This window comes from Alexandromys fortis, unplaced genomic scaffold, assembly GCF_014885135.2.
Source record: "Alexandromys fortis isolate MF-2015 unplaced genomic scaffold, M_Fortis_MF-2015_v1.1 scaffold_8_1_9099942, whole genome shotgun sequence".
NCBI classification, from domain to species: domain Eukaryota; kingdom Metazoa; phylum Chordata; class Mammalia; order Rodentia; family Cricetidae; genus Alexandromys; species Alexandromys fortis.
Genome location: NW_026067898.1, coordinates 608,173 through 625,967, shown reverse-complemented (window position 1 = coordinate 625,967; position 17,795 = coordinate 608,173). Strand labels below are relative to the sequence as shown.

At 47.8% G+C, this 17,795-nt stretch overlaps 1 protein-coding gene across 1 annotated transcript; it reads left to right on the top strand.

Annotated features, from left to right (window-relative positions):
• The first annotated feature begins 7,979 nt into the window (after positions 1-7,979).
• Positions 7,980-11,344, top strand: Timm10 (translocase of inner mitochondrial membrane 10). Its single transcript, XM_050121275.1, has 3 exons — positions 7,980-8,128; positions 8,508-8,620; positions 10,920-11,344. The coding sequence occupies exons 2-3, from the start codon at positions 8,550-8,552 to the stop codon at positions 11,119-11,121; spliced, it is 273 nt and encodes a 90-aa protein (XP_049977232.1). The 5' UTR covers positions 7,980-8,128; positions 8,508-8,549; the 3' UTR covers positions 11,122-11,344.
• The last annotated feature ends 6,451 nt before the right edge of the window (positions 11,345-17,795 follow it).

Sequence of the window (17,795 nt, the reverse complement as noted above, 5' to 3'; positions counted from 1 at the left end):
GAAGAAAGGAAGGAAAGCAAGCAAGGAAGGAAGGAAGGAAGGAAGGAAGGAGAGGAGAGGAGAGGAGGGAAGAAAGGGAAGAAAGGAAGGAAAGCAAGCAAGGAAGGAAGGAAGGAAGGGAAGAAAGGGAAGGAAGGAAAGGAAGGAAGGAGGGAAAAGGAAAGGGGAGGGAAGGAAAGAAAGAAAAGAAAGGAAAGGAAGGAGAGGAAGAAGGAAGAGAGGGAAGGGAAAGAAGGAAGGAAGGGAAATGAAGGAAGGAAAGAAGAAAAAAGAAAGACAAACCAAAGGTTCTCTTGACAGTGAGAGGAAGATGTATTTATTCACTGACCAAGGTTGTTCCAAATATAGCCAACTTTTCACTCTCCTAGAGAGATACAGCATCATTAGCACTTAAGGAGGTATCAGGTGTCACTGAGTTAAAAAAAAAAAAAACAACTAAAAACATAGCTCGAAAATCATTGAATTCACCTTTCCCTAAGCCTACCTGTGCACGGGTTTTCTCTTTGCCCTCTTTTCTTACTGGAATGCCTTCCATGAGGCAGTCCTATTGATCCCTTTGACAAAACCAAGCTCAAGATCTGAATGAGCCACATACCCTCTTCTCTTTCTGTTCTTTGCCCTTGTGGGGAAGGTGGCATGCACCAGTGGTGAATGGCATTGTGGTCCTGTGATGGGAGGATGCCAGCTCCCACCACTCACTTTGTGATGCTTGCTCCGCCTTTTCGTTTCCCTGGATAGAAATAGAAATAGCCGTCCACCCGTATGGATGGTGGAAGGCTCAGACCACTAGCACGTGGGCAGGACTTGGAAGGAGAGTCCTTAGCCCATAGTTTGCCTGCTGAAGATTGACTGTGCCATTCCTGGGCCAGGGTGATGATCTGACCTGGTCCCCAGGGCATTACAAATGACACACACAGAGAGAACTGAAGTCAGTAAGATGACAGCAAACCCTTTTTTATGCCTCCAAGTGAGGCATATTTGGCTAAGACATGGCTGATTGCTTCAACCGCCTATCCTTGTAGCTGCAGGCTACACACTTGAGGTGGGGGGAGGAGACGGTATGCATGGGAACACACGCACACACACAGCTGTCTTGAGGTGGGGGGAGGCAACAGCATATATGGGAACACGCACACACAGCTGTCTTGAGGTGGGGGGAGGCAATGGTATGCATGGGAACACACGCATATACCTCAGCTACCTTGAGGTGGGGGAGGCAACGGTATGTATGGGAACACGCGCACACCTCAGCTACTTTGCCAGTTCATCACCTTCACTTTGCCCTCTAGGCTTGTCATAAATAGGAAGAGAAGACCTGAATACTGAGGAGCAGGATAGCACCCTGCCCCAGCACTCACGATTCTGCCCCCACTTTACAGAGTACGCTGAAGCACTCTGTTTTTACTTTAGTTCCTTGACTGACCCCTCAGAAGGGGTGACTAGCCTCATTTTATACTTTAGGGGTCTGGCTTAGGGATTATGGTTCTTGGGACTAACGTCATAGGAGAATTAAATAGGCCAGACCATATCCAGAACCTAGGTTTCCGGAGTCCAGGGTTAGCGCACGTGTTGAAGATACTTTCCCCACTAGATCCTCAGCCCAGTGTCCACTCAAAGTCCCAGCTCAGAAGAGTAGTCCCCCGCACCTGGGGGAGGACCCACTGAATAAGTAGAGTTCCCCTCAGGGCATCCTAGACTCACTTCATTTCCCAGCTTTACTCCTGACTCCTCCTTTCCTGTTCCCCTGAACTTCAACCGTTATCCTTATCTTGTGTCCAGTTCAGCTCTTTGGTTCAGCTCCCCCAGTCCAGAAGGAAAACCCAAGTTCTGAGCCTTGAACAATGTGAGAGATGCTGGCTATTTCTGTGATGCCTCTATCTCCCACTGCCGCCTAGTCCCTCTCCCGGTAGCTCTGAGGCCCCCTACCTTACCACCTCAGCCCTTTCTCGGAGAGGCCATTGCATCCTAAGCCCCCGAGATCTCTACCTGTCCTGCTAAGCCCTCTTCATAAATCGCTGCTTGCAGGCTACTCTGTGCCCAACCTCAAGCTTCCCGACTCTTTTAGGCAGCTAAAAACAGTTGATAGAGTGGAGAGGATAAAGAAGCAGCTTGAATTTCTCATTGTAGGATCCCGGTTAGAAGATCTGGCTCTTGGATGGAAGAGGAGGGGCTGGAAGATATGGGATTAATAAGAAAGGGACCCAGGGCTTTTCCTACCTGTGGGGTTCTGCCTGCAGCTTAGGAGCTCCTGCCTCGTTCTAGCTGAGTGGCCTCACTCTGACCATCCCTTAATTTCTGGTGGCTTTGAGCCCCCAGCTCGTAGTCCCGCCTCCTTGCTTTCACACCCCCCCCCCAGGCCTGGGCTTTGGGAAGAGCATTGTTTACTGCCCTGTTGGTACAACACTTTCTCTTAGACTGGGAGGCTCAAATTTCCCCTGAAGATCTGACAGGTGGCGCCTTTCAATCACTCTGGCCCGACCCTAACAGCATCTCTTCTGTGATCACCTTCCTTCCTGAGGTGCTCTGGCCCTGGAAACCCGGACAAGCAACAGCCTGTTTAGAATACGGTCTCTGGTCGCCCGTGATCATTCACAGCCAGGCTAGACCTTTGGGCTCCCTCAGCCCCTTGTCGCCAGGCTTCCTCTAATTGCCTCCTTTACTCCCGCCTAGACAGAGCAGCTGCTGAGGGGTAGGCTCAGGAGGTGGCAAATGAGGCAGCTGCCAACAGTGGGCTTGCACCGGACTAGGAAGCTTGAAAGGGGAGGGGCCAAGAAGAGAGAGGAATGGAGAGAGCCAATGAAACACCGGTCTTAGCATCTATAACATACATAACTCATCGGTTCTGTTTTGAACAGGATTGATTGGTACATGATCAGCTCTGAATATGATGTGTGTGTGTGTGTGTGTGTGTGTGTGTGTGCTGAATTGAAATTTTGCTCAGAAAAACAAAACAAAACAAATCCTTATCCTGGCTGTGTGTCCCACAATTTAAGGAGGGTACCATTTGGAGAGTGTGGGCTCCTCCAACTCCCCTCCCCCAGCCCCTTCCACTCAGCCACACTGGCTTGCTTCCTGTTCCTTAAATAAATCCAACCAGCGCTTTCAGGACTCAGGACCGGGTTTTCCTTCTGCTCTTTGTGAGATGGGCTCCTTCTCAGTGTTCTGGACCCAGCTCAAATTTCTCTTCCTCAGCGAGGTCCTCCGTGATTGTCAAGCTCTCGCCATCACTCCTGCCTGCTTATGTACTTCATAATGTTCACAGGAATCAGAAATTGCATTCTTAGCCACGTATGGTGGTGCACACCTTTAATCCCAGCACCCAGGAGCCAGAGGCAGGCGGATCTCTTTGAGTTTGAGGCCAGCCTGGTCTACAGAGCAAGTTCCAGGACAGCTTGAATTACATAGAAAAATCCTGTCTTGAAACAAACAAACAAACAAAAACAAATCAAACCAAACCAAAACATTCTTACCCAGGCAAGGTGGGTACACTTTAATCCAATGCTTAGTGGGCAGAGGTAGGTCATTTCTGAGTTTGAGGCTAGCCTGTCTACAGAATGAGTTCCAGGACAGTCAGGACTACACAGAGAAATGCTGTCTTGATAAATAACAATAAATTTCATTCTTAGGGTTGGAGAAATAGTTCGTTGTTGAAGAGCACAGTGCTTGCTGTTCTTACAGAGTACCCAGTATGCAGTTCAGTTCTCAGCACCCACATAATGGCTCACAACCCTCCGGAACTCCAGTTTCAGGGGATCCAATGTCCTTATCCGACCTCCAAAGGCATGCATGCAGTGCAGATCTTTAACATTTATTGTGAATCTCCCCTCCTCTATGAGGACAGGGAATCAATTTTCCATGCTCACAGATATAGACCTAGAGCTTTGCCAGGGTCTTATTAGGCTCTTGATAAATACATGTTGAATTAGGGAGCCAATCAAGGAAAACAGAAAAAAAGAAAATAAGCTGGGGTCAGTGTCTGGGATGATAGGAAAGAGAGGTTATTGCATGAATCCAGGTTTGGAGACCGATGTTCAAAAGTGTAACATCTGTCCCTACTACGTCTCCTTTATCCATTCAAACATTATCTGCCAAAGACAGATGAGTTCTTCCACATTTCTCTGGCTTGATGTTTTTTTTTTCTTACCTTAACTCATTTCTTGTCCTGCTGTCACAAGATAATAAAAACAACAAAACCCAGGGGGCTGGAGAGATGGCTCAGAGGTTAACAGCATTGCCTGCTCTTCCAAAGGTCCTGAGTTCAATTCCCAGCAACCACATGGTGGCTCACAACCATCTGTAATGGGGTCTGGTGCCCTCTTCTGGCCTGCAGGCATACAGACAGAATATTGTATACATAATAAATAAATAAATATTTAAAAAAAAACAACAAAACCCAGAAGATTGTGGCATCAGTCATCACAACTTCTCTCAGGTAGTCCTTTTGTTCTTTGATGCAGTGGCTAGCAAACACCAAGTAAATGCTGGAGACAACGAAATTGGACACGAAAGAAAATATCTAGCAGAAGATAACTTTAGTGTAGGAAGATAGTAATTGCATTAAAACAAGTAAAATGTGTGATATATTGGATGTGACAGGTTCTATAAAACAAGGTGAATCAGGACAAATAATCGATAGAGTTTTGTGTTTTTGCTTTGTTTCTTAGGGAGGAGGATATATTAGATAGGGCAAATGATATAGGAATGAAGATCTCAAGTAAGTTTGGGACTGAAGTCTGTGACAGAGAGGGGCACCAGCATCCCTGGCAAATAGAATAGTAACTAGGAAGAAGAGGATATGATTTATGTGTATGATGAAAAGAGAGGATATCGGCATGGCTGGGGAAAGTCCTGGGGCAGGAGAGCAGTTGGGGAGAAGAGGAAGAAGATAGGGTTGGCAGATCGTGTGAGATTTGTACTAGCTTGTACTGGTGATCTACTTAATAGGACCTAGAAGCACCCAGAAGATAAACCTCTAGCATGTCCACAAGCTAATTCTCTATGGGGTTAACCGAGGTGGGAGACCCATGCTGAAAGTCTGTAGCAACTTCCCTTGGACGGGAATAGCTGGCTGGATATAAAAATAACGTGAGCTGAGTATCAGCGTCCTTCTCTCTGTCTGTCTTGACTGTGGTCATTGATGTGACGAGCTGCTGCCCATTCCTGCCACAATGGAAGGTTTCTCCTGAACTGAAAACCGAGGTCAACCCTTCCTCCTTTAGGCTGCTGTTCTCAGGTAACGGAGGTAATGGATCACATCACGGAGAAAAATAATACAAGACCTTACAAGCTATTGAGCAGACTTTGACTTTTGCTCTGTGATTAGGAACCACTGCAGTATTTAGGGGGTGAGTGACGTGATCTAATTTTAGTTTTTGACATCACTCTGGCTGCTGTTTGAGAACAGTCAGACGTGAAGTATCGGCAAGAGAGGGGAGGGCAGCCGTAGAGAGGGGACTGACTTGGTGATTCAGTACAGATTCTGACCTGGGCCAGAGAATCATCAGTAGAGGCAAGAAGGGATGAGGGACAGCCACAGCAGAGACAGCAGTGAAATTTGGGTATATTTCACTTCCTCTCACCTCCTGCTCCTCTCAGGACAGTCAAGAAGGCATCTATCTTTGTGTTCTCTGAGTTTCTTATGGGTGACAGGTCCCAATGAGATCCTGAATTCCTTTCTTTGGGGCTGGAGTCCCATCCAAGAAAGTAATGTCCCAGAGTGAGTGGCAAATACAGAGCCTTTCTGTGATGATTGGAACGTACTGAAGAATATATTCTAGAGATGAATACATTCTAGAGGTCTTCTGTGCAATACAGCACACATAAGTAGCACTACTACACTGTACAAGTAAATATCATATGTTAAATGTTCTAATTACAATTAAAAAGACTCTTCTGAGAGTTTCCAGAGAAAATATTTGCAATAAGGCTGGGGAAATGGCTTGCAATAGTAATGTCCTGAGTTAAGATCTCCAGGACCCATGGAACAGCGGACGTGATAGGATGGGTCCCCAATCCCAGGACTCCTACAGTGAGTCAGGAGGGAGCTTTCAGTCCAGCCAGCCAGGCACAGGCAGCAACAAACACAGGAGCCCTTGTGTCAAACACAGTGGAAGTTAAGGATGAAAACCTGAGGTTATCCTCTGACCTCCACACACAGAAACAGAAAGAGAACTAATTTTTAAGATCTGCCATAGATTGCATTAAGAAATAAGCAGGCTGTTGAGATGTCTTGGTGAGCTACGGTGCTTACCATGATGCCTGATAGCTTTGGTATGATGACTCTGGACCCATGTGGTGGTGTTAGGGTCCTCGAGAAGTCACACGAAAGACCACTAGACACGTATGCAATCAGCAAGAGTGTTTCTTCTTTCAAGAGTAAAGATTCCAGCATGCTGGAGCCGCATATCAAACCCAAAGCCTAAATGACCATGAGAGGAGCATGCAGGTTCCTTTTAAGCACTGCTCAGGTACTTTCAGAGACAGGTTATCTCAAACGTAATTGGCTAAGCAAGCATCGGTTACATTAGTATGTTCCTGATTGGCCATTGTTATAGTTTTACCATTTGGGGGCATTCTTGGGCAAGGCAGGGTATGTTTTAGGGAGATTATAGGAACTGTCCTTTTTGGTCATTGTACTGAGATACTGTGGGACTGGCTCAGGCCTGGTATGTGTTATCTCGTCTCTGGGTGCGTGCTATTTTTTTCCTTTTAGGAAACCGAAACTCAGGCTCAGTTGTAAAATGGGGCAAGTTCAGACTTTTCAGTGGAAGGACAGAGTCAACACCCACACGTTGTCCTTTGGCTTCAACACCTGCCCATGGCCTGTGCTTTTATGAATAAATTTGAAAGTTTAAAATTACACCAAATGAGAGGTTTAGTTTAGGGGTGGGGGTGGGGGGCTTGTTTAGAATGCATGAGACCCTGGATTCAACCTTCAGGACTGCCAAAGAGAGACAGAAAAATAAAATCACTGTTAGCTGAAGATGTGGAAACAGCACTTCAGAAAAAAAGACTTCATTGTTAAAGACAACAAGAGATCAAGAAAACACATTCTGGTGATAGCTGTATTGATGCTCATTAAGACTGTGTTTTCGTTTCCTTCCTTTTTAAAAACACCATTTTTAAACGCTTTTATTAGAAATTCTGAGAGCTGATTCTCCCTCTCCCAGAATCTCCCAATTACCCACAACTCATCATCTAGGCGTGGGGCAGTGTTTGTGCCTGCACCCCGTTATCGTGATTTTCAGATTGTGTTTTCTGTGTGTAGTAGATGTGTCCTAATAAAAGTATCTTTAAAAGATTAAAAACCAATGTTTTCATTATTATTTATTTGTATTGTTCATATATATGTGTGTGGGTATAATAGAGATGTACAATAAAACACCTTCTAGGGCTGGGAAAACAGCTCAGCTAAGTAGAATTCTTGCCTATATTGCCTAGGTTAAATCAGGCACATCTCTAACCCAGTACTAGAGAGGTAGAGGCAGGAGGATCATAAGTTGTAGTTCATCTTCGGCCACGCAGCAAATTAGAGCGTACCCTGGGTTGAGATCCTGTCTCAAAAAAAAAAAAAAAAAAACAAGCGATCAAAAAACTCTGTACATGTTTCTTCTTTCTGCGAGCAGCAATCCTGTATCCTTCTCTCTCCATTCCCACCGTTAAAGGGCGCACACCCAGCTCGTTTGTTTCCTAATATCTGGGTCCTGCTCCCGGCGATTCTGATTTCACGGGTATGAGGTAACGTCTGGGAATTGAGGTTTGTTCCTAAAAAGTGATCCAGGTGGTTTGAGGATGCAAAACCGACGGGCTCCTTTTGGGAAAGAAGATCTGTCTGCGATCAAGCGAGCGCGCCCTTTGCACACTTGCAACCACGCGAAGACCTCCAGCGCTGCCGGCGCTCTGCCCCTCGCTCCAGCCTCGATGGTCCCTCGGAGTCCTCTCTAGCCCCCGCCGTTGGCTCCGTCTCTATGGTAGCCGGCTTCCCAGCGGCGCCGGGTGGGCGTTTTCTTCCGGATCACAGAGGAGGCTGGACTTCCCTCCCGGAAGTGACCCACGTGTTTCTCAGTTCCTAGCTGGGTGCCCGGCCGCTGCTCGCCGCTGACCCGAAGCTAGGGGCGCCGTAGGATCGGTGAGCGGCCGCAGGCGGGGGTGTGTGAGCCGCGGTGTCGGACCCCGGAGTGACCCCGATGATGCCCTCGTCGTGGCTGGCGCAGCCTCCGCGCCGGCTGCAGCAACCACGGTGGTGCTGAGGGTCGGATCCCAGGGCCGCGCCGGCCGGGCCCACGGTTTCGGGTGTCCCGGGGCTGCCGCCGATCCTCTGGCCTCGGTTTCCGGCCCTGGGCTCTGCTGGTGACACCCTGGGTGATCTTGAGCCGGCACCGTCCCCTGGCAGGGCCTCGCTTCCACTTCCGTTTGCTGGGGGCAGTGGTCCTGGTCTGAAACCTGCAGCCCCCGGATGCTAGGGCGACGCGGGAGGGGTCGGTACTGACGATCGTGTCTGCTCCTAGGACTGAAGACCGGGAGGCCGTTCTCCACCGTGCTCGGCTGACATGGATCCGCTAAGAGCCCAGCAGCTGGCTGCGGAGCTGGAGGTGGAGATGATGGCCGACATGTACAACAGGTAATGAGAACCTGCTTCACGATACCCTTGTCTTGGAAATTGAGCCCGAGTCATCCTTACCGGGACAGAGAGAAGGGCTTGCTTTTCCCACCCCCGCCTTCTGCCCCACCCTCCCCGTGTGCTTGGCTAGGGTAAATTAAGGTCACTTGGAAGGACTTGGCTATTGAGAGGGAGTAAAAGGGACGTGGAGGAGGATCTCCCGTCCAGTTTTTTTTTGTTTGTTTGTTTGTTTTTGTTTTTTGTTTTTCGAGACAGGGTTTCTCTGTGGCTTTGGAGCCTGTCCTGGAACTAGCTCTGTAGACCAGGTTGGTCTCGAACTCGCAGAGATCCGCCTGCCTCTGCCTCCCGAGTGCTGGGATTAAAGGCGTGCGCCACCATCGCCCGGCTCTCCTGTCCAGTTTTAAAATCAACTAGTGTTAACTTTTTTTTTTTAAATAACCCATTTAATTGAATTTGTTTCTGTATTTTGTGTTTGTTATGAGAGCCAGCGTGCACACCACAACAGCGCACTAGCGGAGGTTAGAGGAGTCCATCTTTCCTTCCACCAGGGGTCCCAGGGATGGGACTCAGTTCTGGCTTGGCAGCTAGTGACTTTGCCTTCTTAGCCGCCTGCAAAGTCAGTTAGTGGTTAATACCATGTAGTAGCTAATATTCATTCAACTTTTTTTTTTTTTTTTTGAGATGGGGTCTCTGGTGTAACCCTGGCTAGCCTGGATCATGCTGTGTGGACCAGGCTGACCTTGAATTCACAGAGGTCACCAGCCTCTCCCTCTTGGGTGCTGGAGATTAAAGGTGTGCACACACAGTCTTCATTGAACTTTAACTCCGTATCAGACACTTGCACAGCATTTTATATACATGGTCATTTTATAGTCTTTATTTCTTTTTATTTTACATGTATGGATATTTTGCTTGCATGTATGTTATGTATGTATGTACACCGTGTGCCTGAAGAGGCCAAAGAGTATCAGAGCCATTGGAACTGGAGTTACAGACAGTCGTGAGCTACCAAGTGGGTGCTGACCAAACCCAGGTCTTCTGCGAGAGCAGTGAGTTCTCTTAACCACCGAACTGTCTCTCAAACCCCCCATTATCATTTTTTTTATCTTTAATATTAAATAACTCACTGGGTGAAGGGGCAATAACTTCCCTGGTAGCATGCTTGTCTAGAATGCAGGACGCCCTTGTTTTGACGTTGATGTGGTGCTTGTTATCACAGTGCCCAGAGGTGGAGCCAGAGAGTCAATAGTTCAAGGTCATCCTTGGCTACAAGTGAGTTTGAGACCAGTCTGGGATAAGGAACACCAGTTAAAAAAAAAAAGAAAGTAAAATCAGTGGGTTAACTTTAATTTTATTAGTGCCATTTTAACATAGGGGAATTGAGGTATCAAGGGGCTTAGTACTGTCAGGGTTCGGAGCTGATGAGTAGAAGGTCAGAGCCAGTCCTTAGAGCTGACTTCGCAACTGTTGCTTGTAGCTGTTTGGCCAGTTTGGAAATAAACCTGTCACCTGCTGAGTATCCTTGGAGAAGTTGTCTGGTAACTGTATCATCAGTAAAACTGGCATAATGACACTGTTCTGAAGGAGTTGCCAGTATTGAACATTAAAGCCGTTAGCATCAGGCATGCCCGTCAGGAACCAGGGAGACACCTGCTGGTTGGAGTCAGCAGAAGCTCTTTTCATTGGTTGATTTATCTTGGAGGCTACAAATTAGAATTCTTCCCTCCCCCACCGTATCCCTCCCCCCAAGACACAGTTTCTCTGTCTTGCTCTGGCTGTCCTGGAACTTCTTCTGTACACCAGGCTGGCCTTGAACTCAGAGCTCTGCCTGCCTCCGCCCAGTGCTGGGATTAAAGGCGCGTGTACCACCACTGCCTGCTGGAATGGTTTTTAAAATGCAGACGGGAAATCAGACTACTTGGCTTTGTGTGATCCTTAGCAAATTACTGAGCACTTCTGTCTTAATGTCCTCGTCTGTAAAGTGGGGGTTTGATTGTGCACGCCCCACTTAGCTGCTGTGAGGGTTAGTTACATAACAGTCTGTGTTAGCAGTTAGCACGATGCCTGGCGCACAGCCAGCATCCATCAAGTCTTTGCTCTTTAACTAGTCTTATACGTGACTCAAACAAGGTTCTTAGTCTGAAGAACCTTCTAAGGTGGCTGAAGTGAAAACAGGATTTCCACTGTTTTCGTGGGGGAGAGGGTGAGGCAAAATCAGTACAGTAAGGTTGGAGTTGTTGAAGGTTCCTGGGACATCACAGAAAGGTACTGATTCAACCTTGTGCCTCTCTAATCTCAGGATGACCAGTGCCTGCCACCGGAAGTGTGTGCCTCCCAACTACAAGGAAGCAGAGCTGTCCAAAGGCGAGTGTGTGTGCCTGGACCGATGTGTATCCAAGTACTTGGACATCCATGAGAGGATGGGCAAAAAGTTGACAGAGTTGTCAATGCAGGATGAAGAGCTGATGAAGAGGGTCCAGCAGAGCTCTGGACCAGCATGAGGCCCAGGCAGAGCACACCTGGGTGCACCTTGCCATTTAATCTGATTAACATGTCCCTAGTGGGTGTTTATGTGAAAACTGTCAGACTAGGCTCTCCAGAGCATCTCCAGGATCCCTGGATGTGGGAGAGCCCTCCTGGCTCAAGAGGGGAACTTGTCACGCTGGTTTGTGACTGTGTATGTGTGTATATGTATATATCTGTATTAAAATAAATTTGTGCAAAGCAGTGTCTTTAGTATTTGGAGTAATGGCTCAGTTAAAGCATCCAGCAGTAGGCAGTATTTGATGCTCTGGGTCTTTCTGTGTGATTTGGGGTTGGGTTTTGTGTTAGGACCATAGACTGGTGAGGTTAATGAGTTTCTGTTCAGGATGTGCTGTTTGCTGTGCGGCCCTGAATGTAACAGATCTCTGCGCTTTAGCAGGTGACTCAGGTAGGAAGCTCTTGACATTTGATTTTAATTTGATTTCAAGTGGAGGCAAGCAGTCACTTCTCCTCATAGCACACACTAAAGTGGAATGGTTTAGAGGTCGTGACAGTGGATGGATTTAGGAAGAAGTAGCCAGACTCTGCCCAGGATGGTGGTGTCAAGGCATGAGGCTGGCCGAACGTCACGGAAAGTGGTCTGGATGACTCGCCGTCTGTGTCCATCTGATTCAGACCGCTCCTCAGTCCCTTCCGTGTCCTAGAGCGTCCACTCAGCCACACTGAAGGTCTGAGAGGAAACCGGCTCGGAGAGGCAGCCTGACTTGTTTCTGAGGGCCCTCGGGGGAGTGCAGCTTTCATGGTGTGGAGTAAAGGACAACAGAGGCAGGGGTTTTGCTGAGCTTACCAGTCCAAACAGGGCTTGGGTCTTGGCTGAGGTTTTCTAGCTGCATGGCCCGAGAGTCATTTGGCTGCTTCAGTTACCCTAACTGTAAAAGTTTCAATAATGTCCTACTGCCTCTGACAACTAATAACTCAAACGCTTAGAAAAGTATCTAAACTACACCAAGTACTAAATAATTTGCTAATTTTTATGGGAAGTAAAGACACTGCAAGTGGTTCTCAACCAGTGGGTCGTGACCTCTGTTGCATATTGAATATCCTCATATCATATTTATATTACAATTCATAACAGTATCAAAATTATAGTTATAAAGTAGCAACAAAGTGATTTTATGGCTGGGGGTCACCACAACATGTGGAATTGTATTAAAGGGTCGCAGCATCCTTTAATACAGTCCCGTATGAGAACCACTGCTCTGGATGGACTAATGTAAAATTTCAAAACCTTTGTCTCTTTTGGGTGGGAAGACACTGAAGGCTTTCTAAATGCTGAAGTACAAATTTAGGCCAGCAGATGGCGCTGTCAGCCTTCAGGTCCTAACTGCTGGGGCCAACGCCACAAAGTTACTGCATTTTCTTGTGCTCTGCCCATTGCTAGGAAGAGAGAGGAGTCACTGTGAGGAGAAGAGATACTGTATCTGCCATCAGGGCTAAAAGGGACGAGAGTATTCTCTTGATAGTACACAGCTGGAACAAATGAGGCTTGGTGCTCAGACGGAGAAGAGGTTCCAGCTCGGGATGACGCTCAGGCTTTGCTGCGGCAGGGAAGTGTGGCGCGCTGGGAAACAGCCACAGTGTGGTGGCAACACCGAGTGTGAAGAGAAAAGCTGAGCGATGAGCTCAGAAGCCTGGGCAGGCTCAGCTCCAGAACAGCCTAGGGAGTGGGCTGTGTTAAACCATGTGGATTTTCGCCTGCTAAGGGCATCAACAGACTGTTAGAGGATTTAAACTTTTCAGTGTCAGTGACAGCTCTGCTTTTCAAAGGCTCACTCTCCCAGCCAGATAGCGTTAACAGAAGAGACGCGGTGCAGACGGCGAGGAAAGAGGGCTGCTGGGAGAAGACAGCTCCCGCGGTTGAGTTGCCGTAGATAAGCTCTCCTCACATGGACTACTCTTCTCAGCGTCGGAACAACTCAGAAACAGGTACAGCTGCTCCATGTTAGGGATGAAGAGGCTGAGGCCCTCAAGAGTTAATCGCTTGACCAAGGCAGAGCTGAGATCCTAAGTTACAGACCCAAGGCTGCTTAAGCTGCTGTTCTTGGCTTAAGGGCAATTCCCTAAGGAGATAAGATTGCAGCTAGTCTGCATTTTCAGACCATTTTCTGTGGGCCGGGCACAGAGTGTGTTGGTTAGGTTCTTGCTGCCGGTGAACAAGTAGGGTGGAGTGGAAGGTTGGAGAGACAGTAGACATATTCAAAGAGTGAGAAAAATGACTGAATTAGGTTCTTCCTGTTCTGGGAGGAAGTATAAGCCCAGATGTGGTTTGGTTTGATTTTTCCCTGTTTCAAAATTCAGGAAACACCTCACAAAATTCTAAGCTTTGGCTGCTTTTAAAAAGTCAGAAGATCTGTAAATCTGCGTTACAGGTTGATGGCAGCCTATTGGAAGGTGGTCAAAGCCTCAGCTCTCCCCAAATCTCTCACCTCTAGTTTCTGCCTCCTCCTCCTCCTCCTCCTCCTCACTGGCCTGACTCGGTGGGCTCTGGCCTATGCCTTCTGCTGATAGCGCATCCTGTGGCATGCAACTTCTAAGATTTCTGGGGCCTCGGGATACTGCCTGGTTTTTGTGCTCTTAGATGGATCCCTTCCTGTGTGCAGTGTGCACAAGACCACGAGACTTCTTATAAAAAGGCCCTAGCTAAGGCTGTGGTTAGGAAGGACTGCACATTCTACTTCTCTTCCTGACTAACTCTGATGAAGCCAGCACTTATGCTGTGAGCTGACCTGTGAAGAGGCCCCTGAGGTAATCCACCCTCACAAGGTGAACGCCCCTCTGCCCCTCCCTCCATGTGAGTGAGTCTGCCCTTGCTTAGCTTTGAGAGCAGCCATACTTTGCAGCCTGGGAGAGATATTGGAGGTCAGGACCCAGCCCAGCCACTCTTTATCTCCTGTTAACCTGGAGAAGCTGAGATAAGAAATGTTTGCTCTACGCATTATATTTTGGGGTAACTCAGCCACAGGCAACTCATACTCGTGGTATCTATGTACCTCAAGAAGTTGTCTGAGACTCTTGGTTATTCTGGACCTATGTGGGACTGTGTTGGGTACCATTCTAGGCCCTTGGGATACATCAGATCAGACCGAAGACACTTGCCCTTTTTAGAGCATCTATTGCAGTGGGGGATGCTGTTCTGACGGGGAGGCAGACCCTTCACCATCTAGGGAAGGTTCTTAGGCTCTGCAAAAAGCTAGGAAGTGCTTTCTGGATGTGCACAGGAGTGCTAAGCCGAGAGGGTCTTGTCTGAGCATCTTCTTAGGTGGTAGGACACGGTGGAATGAGGGTCTGGAAGCTAGCTGGCGGGACAAACACGAAAAACAGGTGGTTTTGTAGTTGTGAAAACCTTCAGATTTTGGACTAGGAGCTGAGCAAGTCACACCCATGTGTAGCAGCCTCTTTTCCACAGCTGTTGTAAAGGAAATGGCAAGCCTGCCCCTCCCCAAGCCTATCTTTCTCCTCTAGTAGGTTCCCCAGGTGCCTGGACTCCAGAAGAATAGCAGGTGCCCTAATTTATTCACTTTAAACATTTTTTTTAAATTGAGATTTTGGGAATTTCACATCATGTACCCCAATACCACTCATTTCCCAGTCCCTCCATACCCACCCTTCACCCTTGTAGCATCTGCACCACCCAGCAAAACTTGAAAAGAAATAATAAAAATAAAAAATGCAAATAAAGATATTAATTAAAACAAACAAAAACCAAAACAAAAATACCCCACTTGGCTCCTCCATCATTCCTGCCTCTCTGTCCCCTCTTCATTTGTCTTGGTGGCACTGGGAGCTGCTGGGTACTCTGCTGTAGACTCTGGTCCACACAGCTTCACTTGCAAACGTCCATTGTATAATGAGTTGTTGATCATGTTCAAGCCCTCTGGCTTCTGGTACACCATCAATACTGGACCCTCACCGAATCTCCTCCTGGATATCCTGCTGCCGTCCTGAGTCTTAGAGATCCTGCAGCCGGTTTCTACAGGACCGGTCCCTTCACGTGCTCCAGCAGTTCATAGATGGGTTAGAGGTTGGGGAGTTCTCACCCACAGCCCTGGACGTGTGCCTGGGTGGTAGCTGAGTTGATCTGATCTTGTCACTATGGTGAAGCCAGCTCTCCCATGCCTATGGAGTAGGGGCAGCTCTGGGGGTGCAGTTCTCCCCCAGCCAGTGAAGGGCAGGGCCAGAAGTGCCCTAGTTAAAAAGAATTATTTAGTGGGTAAGTATGTGCACATATGTCAGAGGTCAGGGAGAAACATGCAAGCATCAGTTTTCGCCATGTGGGTTCCAGGGCTCAAACACAGGATTGGTGACAAGCATCTATCCGCTGAGCTATCTTGCTGTCCCTGGCACCCTTGTTCTTACTTCCTCAAAGATAGATCCAAGCTACTAGACTCCCAAGATATCAGAGGGTACCAGTGGCACCCCATACTCACCTAGGTAATGGGTCCACCGTAAGTAAACATGCCCCTCCTCCCCTGTTCCCCCCATATCCTTTAAGTCATACACTAGCAAGATTTCTTTCTTGCTTGCTTTATGCAATACCCTCTACCCACAATCCCTGGGAATCAGAGGCAGGCCTGTGCTGTGGACACTTTTCAATTAATGGTGCATGGAATTTTCCTTTTCCTCTGAAACCTGTAAGAAGGGACCCCTTACTGCTGACTGTCTACAGTGTTGGGGTCTGTGCTCTTCTCAGAACCCCTAGAAACCACTTTTCAAGGCATTGCTATTTCTCCTAATATATCTCTTGTCCGGAAGGACAGTCTGTCTCCAGTGCCCTCCTTGAACTGTAATCCAGAGACCCTTCAATAAGTGTTATAAAAGGTGTCCAAGGAGCTACGTGGTTCCAGGAAGGAATGTGCTCATAGTCTGGGCATCAGGTAAAAGCAATAGACTAGCAAGGTTTAGAGGAAGAGTAGGATTTGCCAGACAGTGGGCCTGGAGGGTGGGTGTCCAGAGGGAAGGCACATGCAGGCACCTGTCCTGAGAGGCACACACTCAGTCAGAGGAAACAGGCACACTGTGATGAGTTTACCATAAGAAAAGTCAAGTGTTATATAGGCCACACAGCAAAGGGATTTACAGATCGGGTCCGGCAAGTTATTGCAAAGAACAGGGCACTTAGGAAATCACCTTTAATTCGGATTTGAAGGATTAGTTTACTGTGCCAGATCAGAATGTTCTAGGCCCAAGAAGTACTTGAGGTGAAAGCATGAAGTGTTAACGGTGTGAGGGAGGTTTTCAGGGCTAAGTCACAGAGACAGGAGAAGGGAGGGAGAGGGGCTGAAAGCCGCATAGAGACACAGATGACAGAGTCATTGTTCGAGCCCGAGCAAGAGGGACCCCTCCTCCAAACAGGAATGGAGATACCCTAAAGCTCCTCATTGGGATAGTATTAAAATAACAGCCAACATAGCCAACAACAAACTGGAATTTCTTCAGGACCCTCACGCTGGGGGAGAGAAAGTAAGTGCCAACCGGAGGGGACCTTGTCTCTTGGAAGATGACCACAGGCTTCTGACAACTGGTCAGACCACCTTGTCCAAGCACTGATGGGTCAGTGATGGGTGGACCCACACCCTGACCAGGACTGCCTAGTTTTGCATCCTTCTAGTTCTCTACTTAAGCCTAAACCTTATGACAGGACCCCAAAGATGGACTTGAGGCACAGGGGTCTGTAGGAGGGGCTTGCTTATTTGGTTCCCAGCTGCTCGGCTAGCTGAGACCTGAAATAATCAAACAGAAATTGTATTAATTAAATCACTGCTTGGCCCATTAGCTCTAGCTTCTTATTGGCTGACTCTTACATATTATTTTAACCCATCTCTATTAATCTGTGCATCACCACCAGGTTGTGGCCTACCAGCAAAGTTTTGGTGGATCCATGGCATCTCCCTGACTCCGCCTTTCTTTCTCCCAGCATTCAGCCTATCTTTCCCTACCTACCTAAGTTCTGCTTTGCTATGGTAATCATAGCACACAGAGGGGACTTCCACAGGGGTCACTACATCTCTTTTTTCCTTTTCTCTATGTGGCCACATTAAAGAAATTGCTTCTGGGGCTGGGGAGATGGCTCAGCGGTTAAGAGCATTGCTTGCTATTCCAAAGGTCCTGAGTTCAATTCCCAGCAACCACATGTTGGCTCACAACCATCTGTAATGAGGTCTGGTGCCCTCTTCTGGCCTGCAGGCATATATTGTATACATAATAAAAAAATATTTTTTAAAAAATAAATTGCTTCTGTGTTTCACTGTGAATTTGGTTCTTCTGATTGACTTGTTGTAGATGGGAGGCTGAGCCTGGATTATCAAAGCATAACCACTGACCCCAATGCCAGTAACAAAAGGACACAGACATTTCAAGAGATAAAGCTCCTTTTCCGGTAGCTTACGCTGGTTATATGTGGGATCAAGTGGAGTGGGATTGGGAAGGTCAGGCCGCAGGGGTCCACCCTGAGTTCTGTGAGCAGTAGGAGCTGGGAAGGCGGTGCATGCAGACAAGGAGTCTTTAGAGTAGGAACTACAGGCTGCTGGCAGGCTGCACGTGAAGATGGAGGCAGGGAGCAGAATCCGGTGTCTCCAGTTCTGTCACTTAAGCCCGGGATGAGTTAGTGCCGCTATTGACATAGGCAAGAGAG